We start from the raw sequence: 12,978 nt of genomic DNA, 5'->3' as shown, positions 1-12,978 counted from the left end.
GGGCCCGTCCGCGCCGCCGGGTTTTCTCCCATTTTTCCCTCCGCTTTGGCCCCTGCCGAGCCCCCGTGCAGCGCGGGGCGGCTCCGCGAGCGCCTCCGCCCTAGAGCTGGGCGTGGGGCGAGGGAAGGCCGTTCGGCGGCTCGCAGCCCGTTTCGCCGCGGGACTTCTGTCTCTCCAAGGCTGCGGTTCGCCCTGCTCCCGTGTCAGGCAAAACCTGCCGTGGCGGCAGTTGGACGGGGCAGGCGCTTGCCGTAGGGACTGGGGAGGGGGAAGGCGCAGTGGGGGCAGCTCGGAGGGGTGGCGCCAGGGCCGGGGTCTGCCCCCGCTTGTAGGAATAAAAACAGACCCCAGACCTGTCACCCAGCATTCATTTGGTGTAGGGTTCTGGGCGTTTGAATTAAGATCGTATATTCTTCCAGTTTGTCTAGGTGTGGAATAATATTTCTTAATTGATGTACCCGTATACCTGGCATTGTGTGCCTGTGTTGAGTTTTACTAAGGAGTATGCCAAGTTCTGCAAATACAAAGAAATACCATGCTAGTGGATTAAATGGTTGGTGTTTTTCCACTCTCTAAACTAAGCTGCTTGTTAACATTAAATCTCTTTGTTTTGCACATGGTTTAAAATAATGCTATATTTCATGGCACATACTATTTGTAAAGCAGTAAGACAGGTTCAGAGTGCCTGTAGTGTCTCTTTTATACCCTTCTTAAATAACAACTACTGTTAGTTAAATTACAACAGGTGCCTGTGCTTTGTGGATAAACATAGGCATTAATTTTAAGCAATGATATAATTTATGAACAGAACAACTGAGACATCATATGAATGGTCCTAACTATCCCCCATATTATATACTTATTCCAGTTGGGCACAGTGGGCTGACTTTATTAAATTATGGTTGGAATAAGTGTTTACAGGGTGAAAATGTCTTCATTGTCTATATCTGGTCTGTAGTTTTCCAGATTTGGAACAAAAACATCTATTGAGAGTTTTGTTTTTAATATAGTTGCATAGTGTACTGTGGCAAGGACCTCTTTACTGCTTCTGTTGCTTCTACCTTTTATAAGAAAAATCCCACTGGAATTTATTGAAAACACCCCAGACTTTAGTAAAGACTATACTAAAGTGCTAACCAAAAGTAGTTCTAAATCATCCAAACTGGCATCTTAAAGCAGGTCACATCTCCAGAGTAAAACTAAATTTCAGTATTCTTTTTTCTTTCTGCGGTATAACGTAGGTCTTACAAATGCTTGTATACCTACTTAACTTAAAATATGTGGCTAATCCAGTTAAAGTCAGAAGGCTCATTTGCATGAATAAAGTTAGATGGGATGCATTAATGTGCGGAGTTGTGGTCATAGGTTATACTGCTATTAAGTTACTGAGAACTGCCTCATTTGTCACTAACAAAGGGCTGAATTTTAAAAGTAGAACTGTGATATAGTATTACAAATGCTCAAGTTAGTGAAGAAGGAAGCTATTGTTCTGCTAGTCATGGATATTTAAAAGAAGTAGCTTTATGAGATGGAATATATTACTCCCTGTAAGCATAATATACTACACTTACAGATTTTTAGCTGTAATCACTTTGGCCTGTGTAAGAAAGAGGCGGTTATGTACAAGTTCAGATTGTTGTTCCGTGCTTAATGTACATCCAATGTCTTCATTCATGGTGTGTATTTCCCTTGGGATGTGCAAAAAAAAAAAAAAAAAAAACCTAAGGTCTTGGTAGACATGGAAGGGAAGTTGAATGAATGCAATTAATAATGTCAGTACTGCAGGTTTTTATTTATATGTATAATAGATTTCTTATTATAGTTGTAGTTTTATCTCAGGTTTATATTGGTGCCAATCTTTTTTTTCTTTCGTTTTTTTTTCCACTCACTTCTTCCCTATTGGTGCAAATTTGTGAAGCGAAAAAATAAATCAAAGGGAATGCTGATTTTCTTATTGTACCTGTTTTGGCTAGACAGGCTAAAATAATAGGCTTTTGGACTTGTGTAAGTTGACTTTTTTATTTTAACAAACACTTGTTCGTTGCTGATGTCTCAGAAACTGCTTGTTCCCTTTTATCACTGTGTGTTAATCCCTGACACTGTTATGATGTCTCAATAAAGAGTTTTATGTTTAGTTATTTGTGGTGGCTTATAATCTGAGTAAAAATCTCTTGTCAAGTGTAATTAGCAGAAGCCAGTCTTGGATGTGAATTGTTTGAATGAGAGGACTCTCTTTAAGTGTGGGGGTTTTATTTCCTTTCTGTCAAATTAATTAGTGTTTTCAATGTACTAGTCTACAAAGACTTAACACTTTTCAGGTAGTTCCAATGGGCTTAATATTTAGACTATATGACGCTAAGACTATAATGCTATAAATTAGAGGGAGATGGTAGACCATAGAAAATTTTTTTTCAGATCTTTCAAGTAGTCATTACAGAGCAGCTACCTAACTGCTACTGCACAGGAAAATTCCCATTTTCTCATTGTTTTCCCTTCTTTTGTGGCACTCCTTGGCAACAAACATCTCTGGGCTTCACCCAGTCTCCTGGGGAGATTCTTTGTTCTGGATGCTGATTAAAGTTAGCTACAAGAGAAGCACTCTGCATTTGTGGCAAATTGTGTGGGATTATTGTTACATTAAGTACCTGTTTCATAAAGCTAATGCTCTATCTACTTCAAAAGTTAATTCCTCTTTAATTCTTCTATGTTCTCCCTTCTCCATTTGTGCTCTTTCTTGCCACAAGAAGGGAAAGAGGGTGTATACTGTGGAAAAAAAAAAAAATCTGCCATAAGAATACTTTCCAGTGTGGCAGGTTTAAGTGTATTAGTAGGATAGTCCGTTGTAAGGCTGGTATTCAGCAGGAAGGTCATTGAGTTCCGGTCTTTGTTGTCAGTCAGTGCAGAACCCTCACATCCCTGGTGCCTGACTCCAAGGCTTGGACTGAGTTTTCACCTCCCTAATCACAGCATATAGAGAAGGGGTTCTTTTTGGTACTACTATTATTTTTTTAATTAGTATTAAGTTAAGAGAGGGAGTGAGGAATAATGTCTTTCTTGATGGGTTTACAGAGGGGTGAGGAATAGGAGACCACCGAAGTGGAAAAATGAATGAGGTTAGTTGACTTAGAAGGTGTAGCAAGTGTGGAGGAAATATTTGCAGGAAACATGCTTTTTAATTTTTGGTAGGTTCTCTGCACTATCACTTAGCCAGCAACCTACTTGGTCAAAGCTACCTTATTTTATTATCAGAGCAGGCAAATGTTGAATCCTTAAAACTACTACTTTGTCATCTTTCTCTCATTAAAATGAAAAAATAACTTCTGTGTTCAGTGGAATTTCAGTTTGCATACCACTTTGCCTGAATTTAATAAACTTGAAGTTCCTTTTGTAACACACTCTCTTTTCAGTTCCAGTGTGTTGCCCACCAGCTGGACATCTGGTTTCTCAAAATCATGTTCAAATGCATGCTTTCTAAGCCTGTCAAGACAAGGTTAAAATTAAATTATGACAAAAATCCAGGTAGCTTTCTAACTTTGAGTCTGAGGCTCAAGATAAAGGTGAGAAATCCCGAAGAAACTAGATTGCTTCAAAGGTACACAAATTGTGAAGAAGAATTGATTTCCTCTGAAGTTACTGAGATTTCCGAATAATACTGAGTTCATTATGAAGGTGTGTTAACTGGTGATTCTCTTGATACTAATGTAGCTACATTACTGCATAGTAATGTCATCACTTTGACTCTAATTTATGTATAATTCCACTGACTATCAAGAGTCTCGCATATTAAAGAAAATGTGTTAATGTTTTGTTCTGTTTAACTATGGAAATTGCTGCTAAGTAACATTTCTCAAAAAAAAAAAATCAATGTAATACTTTGATAAACATACCCAGTGTGATTGTAGTCTCAAAGACAGTAAAATTTTGCTCTTGTAGACGCTTGAGTGCTTATTGTACTTAATGTAGATAAATTGCTAGATCTGACAGGTATGGAAGAGTAAGCAAAATTTGTTGTCTGTAAACGTGGGATGTGTTGAGGCAATGTTTCATGAATTTATATGATGGTTTTGGAGTTTGTGTGGCTTGTTAATGAAATTTCCAAACATTCAGTGATGGATTTATTCAACACAGAGTACTGTTTTAAATATTCTAAATAAGTACTTCAGAATCCTGCTACGCTCGTAGGGTTCTGAAATTTGAACACGAGTGAATCTGGTAGCAAACTGATTTCTATCTAGACTTTACAGATGTTGTACTATCAATGTTTATTTAACCTGTAAGACAGGGGACCTCCTGTGTACTGTTGTGAAATCAGTGTGCCAATTATTGTTTTGTCCTGTGATATTAAGATTGAATACTCAGAGATTAGTAGTAATATTAGATATATTAGTAAAAATCTTATGATCTTCTATTCCTAGTTATAAATTACTAGGTAGACAATTGTCAGGAAAAAAAAACCAACCCCAAAACAAACAACCAAACAGGAAAAAATGAACATATGAGCTGAAATTAAGGTGATTCCAAATTTCCTTTCTTGTTCTGTGTAATCTGAGATCTTCATGAGAAGTCATATTTCCTGCCCACCTATGAACAGAGCATGTCTCATGAGATTTTGCTACATCTGCGATCCAGATAGCAAAAAATAACCTGCAGCTTCTTTGTGTGAGGGGGGAGGGTGTTTTTTCTTGGGACTTTATTCCAGACATTGGTGCTGTATGCTGAGTTATCTGATCTGTGTACTCAGTCTAGAGCTTAACATCTACCTCTTAATAACATGTTATACCAACTAACAGTAGTTCAAAGTATTTTAGGATGCAACAGAAGGTTTGCTGTAACAGTCCTCTTGGTATCCAACTACTAGCTTTCTTTGAGGTTAATATTTTAAATAAAATTTGAACTGAATTTTCTGTTGGGTGGTTATAACTGCCTGGATAGCCCTGATGAGCCTTATGTGCCTGTTTTGGTTTATTCTGCAATTTAAGCCTAAATTTCTCTTGCCTCTAGTAAAAGACAGTTTTAACAATTTTGGATGAATTAATTGGCAGAGCAGTATGGATAAAATTGATTTACAGAATGAGCTAGCTAATGACATTTATTGCCAGTTGGGACTGTAAATAAGAACATCAACTTAATGTCCCTTCTGTAATTTTTGTAAATGTGTGTGGATAGGCGGAACAGTAGGAAATGGTGCAGAGCTGTATATTGACTTAGGATTCAATATATCTAAAATACAAAAAGCATTAATAAAGTAATGCTTACCTGCTTATCTGAAAGTTGAGTTTGCATTCCAAAATCTAAAGTTATGGCTCAATTTCAATAACTCTGCACTGGTAGGGTACTATAACCCTACCCGTCAACCCGTCTCTGATGGCCTCTGCATGGATAACTCTCTTGAGCTGTACTTGGTCAGACTTGAAAGCAAAAGAAGCTAAGGAATCTTACAAGTACTTTGACTGGTGGATGTAGTTTCCAAGTGATTAAGAGAAACTGCAAAAATGAAATGTCTGTTGAACCAGACTATGACCTCTCTTGAGTTTAGCTAGGCAAGGTCTGTCATACAGTGCATACAGATGAAATAAATCTCTTGATCTTCAAATAAATCTTAGTGCTTCACCTTGTCCTTATCTAAACTAAAGACTTCAAATACAAGAAAAAAATATTTTAATGCAGAAGTGAGTTTGGATATAGAAATCCAGATCTCTACCACATAATTAAAAATAGTGCCAAGGACCTGACACACTTCATTTTCAGGTCATCAAGTCAGATTCCAAAACATTGTCGTGCAGTTGGGAGGGGTCTGTGTTGTTTTGCAGTTGGTCAGTTGTTGAACTATTTGGAGAACATGCTGCTTTTTAATGAGCCTGTGTATGGTAATGCTGCAGTTATGAGATGACAGGCTTTGTTTTCTGCATCTGGAAAGATAAGTGTATAAATATTTCTTACAACTGTTCTACCAGGTCATTTGTGGGTGCTGATCTCAACTGAATGAAACAGGACTGCTGATACTGAAAGAGCAGTAGGTACAGAATTGTGAGCTCTGCCCTGCCACTCGTGAGGGTGGAAAAAATTGCAGAATTAACTCTAATGTATTCTTTAAAAGTAACATAAATCAGTTGATGACTGCATCCACTTGTCCATACAGAAGATCTGAAGACTGTTCCTAACTTCATAAAGTAGATTTTTATGAACTTTATTGATTTGTTAATGGGTTAATAATTGTCTCCTCTGTAACTTGTTACAAATTCCTTTAAACAGCAGAGTATTGAGAGAAAGAGGGTCTCCTTTACCCAGCTCTCAGCCTGTGGCACAATATGGATTCAGGGGGATGCATAAATCACAGGCAAAACCTCACTTGTAATAAATCTGGTGGAGTTGTCTTCAACAGTGCACTAGATTGAGAGTGCGAAGTAAGAATTGGGAACAGAGGTAAAGGTGATTGAAAAATCGTCTTTTGCTTTAAGTATTATTGAAAAGAAAACAGTAGCTTTCACAGGTTAGTATTTAGTTATTTTCTGCTATTTATTGATCCATGGAGGAAAGTAAACTCTGGAATGAAAGCTCTGTCCTGCAGAAATTTTACTGTAATTTCTAGATAAACTCAACATTAGTGTATATTTCTGCTCTCCACCTTTCCATTCCAAATTGCCAGAAATAATAAGGAAAAGACTGGCTACAAAGAGTTCCCCCATTCCCTTTATTTTTCTGCAAGGTGATGGTATTCTTTAGTTTGTTCTGCATTATTTTGATGCTTATACTGAAAACATTAAAAATTACTTGTGGCTGTTTGGTTTTCTTTTGTTTCTTTCTGAAGCACAAAGTCAGATGCAAATTATTACTGGACAGTAGCTCATTTTGTCCCAGCTAGCAGCCTCCTGTTCAAGACAAGATAAAGGCCCCATTCTGGAAGTCCTATGGTGATGGTGCATTTCTTATTGGTTTCAGTAGCATTAATTGGTAATGATATAACCAGAGGATTATATGTAATTTTCCTGTGTGGGGTATATAACAAGACCTTAAATTTTAAGTTTGCCATCAGGGAGTTTGTTTGTACTTAATATTTTGTTCATACTTAGTAATGTTCAGCTGCTGTACCCTTTCCAATCTTAGGCATGAATTTTCATGGATAATGAAGCTGTAGCTGCTTTAACTTGTTCACCAAACCACTGCTGAAAGAGGCTGCCTTGGCCATGTCCACCTCAAGCACTGCTCTGCCGCAGGCCTGGGGTAGTCATGCACTGAGCTCGGCTGGGACACCGGCCGCCTGGACACCTCACTCCATCGGAGTTGAAGGATCTCTCTTTCAGCCTGATCTGTGAATTGGTTTGCCGTTAGTGTGCAGCAGCAGCTGTGGGGGCACATGGGGCGGCTTGTGGGAGGAAGCAGGGAGGAGAACTTCTCCCACCGGCAGCGCTGCCGGGTGGGCAGTAGTGCCCTGCACTGCTCTGGGGTGACTGCCCCACTGCTCCTGGCTCTGGCTCCAGCCCCTGCCCCTGCTACCTTCCTCCTCAGCAAAGCTGTCTCAAGGGGGAACCTTCTGATGAGCTGTTTCAGCATGCTGAAACAGAAAATGTCACCCTGCTGAGCTGCTGTTAGCAATGGGAGAACTGTGGGTCTTTTGGTTTAGCATGCTGAAAAAACTCAGTGCAGCTCCAGACAAAGGAAGGTGGCCAAGAACACTTCCTGAGGGCTGGGGCTAGGGGCTGGGTTCAGTAGCCAGCATTGGCTTATAGTGCTGTAAAACAACCTTAAAGTGTTCTTAACAGACCTAATTTATAGCCTTACGGTACAGCTTCCCGCTTAACCTTTCTAAACACAGGCTGTGATTTGGGTGGTCCATCCCATCCCGTCCTTTGTGTTACTGCATTAACATTGAGGTGGGAAGGACCAGAACTGGCCAAACCCACCGCCCGAGTTGGCCTTCAGTATTGGTCCTTGGTCTTTCTGACTTTACAGCTGCCAAGTGCCAGCGCTGACACAGCAGAAGGAATAGGAATGACCAGTCAGTAATGGAGCGTAGGGTTTGCTGAAGTCGGAGGCGGTGGAGACTTTATTTGTGCCAGACTGTCACCTTGTTTTTTATTTCAGATCTTATTTTTTCTTGTGGGAAGGGGTAAACAAAACATGTCAATATTGTTGCAGCATCTGGTGTTATTCTGTTTTGCCTAATGCTTTTTTTAAGGGAGAAACATTTTCTTTGTCTGAAACTAGAGGTTCTTGGACTTAGGAACACATTGTAATACCTATGAAAGGCTGGCAGTGTTGTTCCAAACATGTAGTTCACTTACTCAACTTGAGTCCATCACAAAGGAATCACTAATGCTGTCTGTAACAGTTTTTTAAAAAGTAAGTAAAAGTATTGGTATAGGATTCCTTAAAAAACATGTCAACACAGCATTATCACAGCAAGCATAAATGAGAGCCTGTACATTCTACAAGTATTACAGTTTTTATTCCAACTTTCAGAGTATCTTCTTTTATTTTTAGATGAATCTGCGTTCTGTATTTACTGTAGAACAACAAAGGATATTGCAGCGTTATTATGAAAATGGAATGACAAATCAAAGTAAAAATTGCTTTCAGCTCATATTACAGTGTGCACAAGAAACTAAACTGGACTTCAGTGTAGTCAGGGTAAGTACTGAGGCCTTCCAAATTTATATGTTAAAGTTATACACATTCATTTCTTTACATAAAATATCTGTAGAGGGCTGGAGTCTCTAACTTCATACTTGTCTTTAAAAACAGACTTCAGTATGCTGTATGACATGTCCATTTTTATCCAGTGAGCCTGTTTATAGTTTGTTTTCATTTATATGTCTTCACGTAATTGCTGCATTTAGCAGGGACCTGGATATTGCACAAGGAGTGACTTTTTTGTTTGTTTTTTTTTAAATTAAATTGCAAATAGGATTGTCCTGTGCAAAACTTGTGCAATGTATTGTGTCAAAGAAAGGTACTTCTTCTGACATGCTTTGTCACATTTGTATTCCTTGTTGAAAACATAAATACTGTGGTCACTCATGGTTATTTACAGTGAGTACATTCTTTTCTTATAAATGAAGAATGTCCTAGTGCTAACAGGATCTCCTCCAAAGTCTATGAATTCCATGAGAATGGAAATAATAATCCCTTTGTGAAACACTAGACAACAAAATGGCTGCTGTCTCAGCGCAGAACTAAAAATCACGAAGCGTTAGCTGAAGGAATAACAACGCTAGTGAAGCTAACAGGAGTTACTGCAATACTGGACAGTGAAGAGGAAGAAGTAAAACCTGTCTGGCTATTTTCACTATGCCATTGATGCACGACTAAAGGAAAGAACCCCTCTTGCTCCCTAATTCTTATCTGGATTCCCCTCCCTTGTCATATTCTAGAAATATTAAGCACTTATTTTCTCAACTCAGGATGGTAGGAAGCTCTGAAAGCCAACCAGAAACTCAAAGGCTCTGGAAGAGGCAAACAGTTGTGGCCCTAGGAGGAACTAGTTGTGGAACTAGTTGTAGGAACCAGAGCAGGCAGCCAGTCCCTCCTCTACTTGCAGTCCTCATTCACTCTCCGTATCTCCTTTTCCTTCTCTGTTTCCCTGCAGTAATGTGTAATACACTTTTTTCTTTAGTTTTCTTCCTTTACTTCCTTACCTTTCTTACTTTCTTCCTTCTTTGCAAAACTCAAGCTTTCTTTATACATGTGAAGTGTAATGGGAGCAGAGCCAGCATTTGGCCTGCATTTGTCATATTTTTTATGATCTTACCTTTTGCTTCTTCACAGCCCTCCTTTCTGCCTCTCCTGTTTCTCTCCCTTCCCCCATTTTTTGCTTTTGCTGTTAAACTCTTGAGCAAGAACTAGTACTATTTTGCACGTTTACCAAAATGATACCTGGGTCGCAGTTGGCACTTGCAGATATTGACAATAGTGGAAAAACAAATATATTTGAATCAGAATTTCTAAAGCCTCATCCCACAGAACTACATACAGTCTTTCCAATCTTGAGCTGGATGGAATAAAGGGAAGTCTTAGTTATGATTTGACATTAAAACTGTACAGATTTTATTGCTGCGATACAAAATGAAAAGTCCCTTCCAAAACTGGGAGGCACAGAAGAGTTACTTCAGGGAAAAATGCCTAAGCCTCTTCAAGTTTGGGACTGATGGTTTGAACTATGTAGGACTTGAACAGCCTATTTTTATTCATTATTATCAGCATAATTCTGCTGTTTCTTTTTGTCTTCACATGAAATGTGAGCGTTGTATCTTGGTAAAGCTCAAAGCTGTGCAAGTCTGATTTCATAGTTAGTGTTGCTGAGTGCTGAGAAGAGCTGATCCGGGGGTATTGTGAGGGTCCGGACCTCCACCACAACAGCTGTAGTTGTCAGAACACTTACAGCTTCATTATTCTTTCACATCTCTGGAAAGATTTCCCAAGGAAATCTTATTTTCAGATTTAGGATGGAACTTCTGGTCAAAGTTAATGGTCAAGAACCACTGAAATCCACTTTATGATGTGTATCTAGTTTGTGGGAGAGTCTGAAGTTCCTTTTCTGCCTGATTCAAGCTGGGAACATAAAACCAAGACCTCCTAAACCCCAGGTAAATTTGTTGTCCCTTCTAGAAGTTTCTTCTTATGAATAACAGTTAAGAATTTCAGTAACACTTTCAGTGTTACTGAAGAGAGGCTGTTTCCAAAATGTATTAGTTTAGCACGTGCTTGAAACAAAGATTCGTGTCCCTTCTCTTAGGGATGTTTTGTACTTAATGACTGCTCAGTCACATCCCAAATTAATGCCCTGTCAGGCTGTTAAGAGTGTGGAGCTTCCCTTTCAGTCTAAGGGTATAGTTTTACATAATTCTTCTCTGCCTTAATGTCTAACAGTGCTAAAAGCAGGAGGTTTTGTACTTTTTCCCTTCTCCCAGCTGTGCAATTCTTTCCCTTTCTTTCTTGTACTGAGCATCTCTTGCATTCATTTAATTTCAGAGTAACCCAGTTCAATTTGCTAACCTGACCGAAACTTTTTTTCTTAAATCCAATTCAGTTTTATGCCATTTTGGTGAGTTATACTCACTGATCAGTCAGGTGGGTGTCTTAGCTGCTTTTGGTGAAGAGGTGGGAGCAAGAAGCTGGGGAGGCAGTCGGGGGAATGGGACTTTTTCAGTAATGACAGGTCTGACTCAGGTTGTCTCATGAAACTCTGTTTTAATCCCAAGTGAGTAGCAGTGCTATTAAGTTATTTGCATTTCTTTGAATGCATTTCTTTTCAGGAAAAACAGGAGAAAAGCCTTAGCTTTTAGTTTTATACTGTGGAGAAGCTGTGGAGAAGTTGGGGGGAAGTCTCTGCTGGCTTAAAATTTGCAATGTCCTTATTTAATTATCATTTCTAACTTGAAAGCTTACTGACTGAGAAGAAATAAGAAAGAAAGAATTTTTAAATATTTGTATACAATAAAGGAAAAATAACAAGATCTGTGGCTAATCGTGTGTTATAATTTGTGTCTAAGCTTGCTTCTGAGAAGAAAAACTTTATCACTGAGATGTTATTGCATGCAATAAATCATGCCTTAAATTAGGCATTTTATAAAATTTGACAACAAATGCAAGTAGAATGGGCTGGAGACTTCAACATACTTCTGTATGGTAGGCATGAGTACTTTGCTGTAGAAAATGTATTTAAATCTTAAATAGGTATCAGTATGTGAAGAAAGTTTGACTTTCATGTGATGCGATGAAAATCCAAGGTAGTTACTCAGTACAGTTTGCTTTTTAGGGGTTGGGGGAGATTTAAATAAACTGTTTTGGTTTGCTGAATGTTGAGATCTTGCTTTGGTTTGTTTTTAGGTGCGCAGCACATGGTATCCAGAGTGGTACAGAAAACAGTTTCATCATATCTATATATGCAGTCATGTATGTCTGATTCTTTCCAGTAACCAGCATAAGCAGATGCAAATGCTTATTTTTAATTCTTTGGCATTCATTCCTGCTCACTTACGCCCTCACATTCCACACAAACATTACGGTGAAGGAATTGAGCAAGTCCTGTCTTGCTGATCATGAAAGTTCCCGGGAAAAGTCTAGGTGCTGCTTACACTTCCAGTATTAGAGCTAGTGTTTGCAACAAATTAATAGTTCTTTATCTTGAAACACTGAAATTGATGTTTCCCATTAAGTTTCTTTTAATTATATCTTAATTCATTACTTGCAGGACAGACTTTCCTATGTGTTTAAAATAGCAGTAAATTTTATCTTGTGCACAACTGTCATAGTAGGAAAAAAAATACCTATTTGAAAAGTGCAAGTACTATCTTTTACACAAATCCATATTTTCTTTGTCACTTTCAAAAATTTCCATAATGACAAACTTCTGTTTGACCCTAATCCCACTAGTCCTCATCTTGGCTATCAGTATCTTTCAAAAGCACGTGATGCTGATTTAGGCAAGTGGCAGAGGAGGAACTAGTCCATAGCTTTAAACACTTAACCATTTTCAGATTTTCCAACAGAAAGAGATGTTCCTGTTCTTCTTTTCTTCTTTCCTCCCAAGTGCATCCAGGAGTTACCTGCTTCTGTTCAAGGCAGTTTTGAAGGTCTTATCTATCAGCTACTTGATTACAAAAGTTTAGCTGTATATTTCAGTGATGATTCTGCATCACAGGGTGCTAAATATAAAACCTGAAATTTGAGGGGAATTAGACACAGAGGGGCTGATAGAATAGATCCTAACTTTGGTAGAGGAGATGATGCAACCTCATAGGGTTCTTGAGAAAGTGGGGATTTAGAATTGAAACTGGGATTCTCATCTGTGCTACTGTATGAATCCCAAAGAATATGAACCCTGAATTTCCATCCTGTATTGTACTGACTCTGCATAATTAGTAAATGGTCTACATACTCAAACTTATGTCTCAACTTGAACACTTAAGGTTTCATCAGATCTGCTAAAAATAGAAATTTATAGTTTTTCTGCATATTTAATGCTTTGTTTTGTGTTTG

At 38.5% G+C, this 12,978-nt stretch overlaps 1 protein-coding gene across 5 annotated transcripts in view; it reads left to right on the top strand.

Moving 5' to 3' along the window:
* Positions 1-523: 523 nt before the first annotated feature.
* HDX (highly divergent homeobox) overlaps positions 524-12,978 on the top strand; it is a 57,448-nt gene continuing 44,993 nt past the window's right edge. For 3 of the 5 annotated variants that reach the window (XR_003252746.1, XM_026061267.1, XM_026061265.1), the window contains exons 1-3: positions 524-553; positions 8,482-8,628; positions 11,827-11,892. Coding sequence is in view for 4 of the 5 variants with exons in the window: in XM_026061267.1 (XP_025917052.1) it covers positions 551-553; positions 8,482-8,628; positions 11,827-11,892 (216 nt within the window). In the remaining variant the exon portion in view is untranslated. Of the gene's footprint in view, positions 554-8,320; positions 8,341-8,481; positions 8,629-11,826; positions 11,893-12,978 lie in introns of those variants that run through there. The other 2 variants (XM_026061266.1, XM_026061268.1) reach the window with 2 other exon arrangements.

This window comes from Apteryx rowi, unplaced genomic scaffold, assembly GCF_003343035.1.
Source record: "Apteryx rowi isolate R43461 unplaced genomic scaffold, aptRow1 scaffold_179, whole genome shotgun sequence".
Classification (NCBI taxonomy): domain Eukaryota; kingdom Metazoa; phylum Chordata; class Aves; order Apterygiformes; family Apterygidae; genus Apteryx; species Apteryx rowi.
The sequence above is the reverse complement of the archived record's forward strand: the minus strand, read 5'-3'. Positions and strand labels throughout refer to the sequence as shown.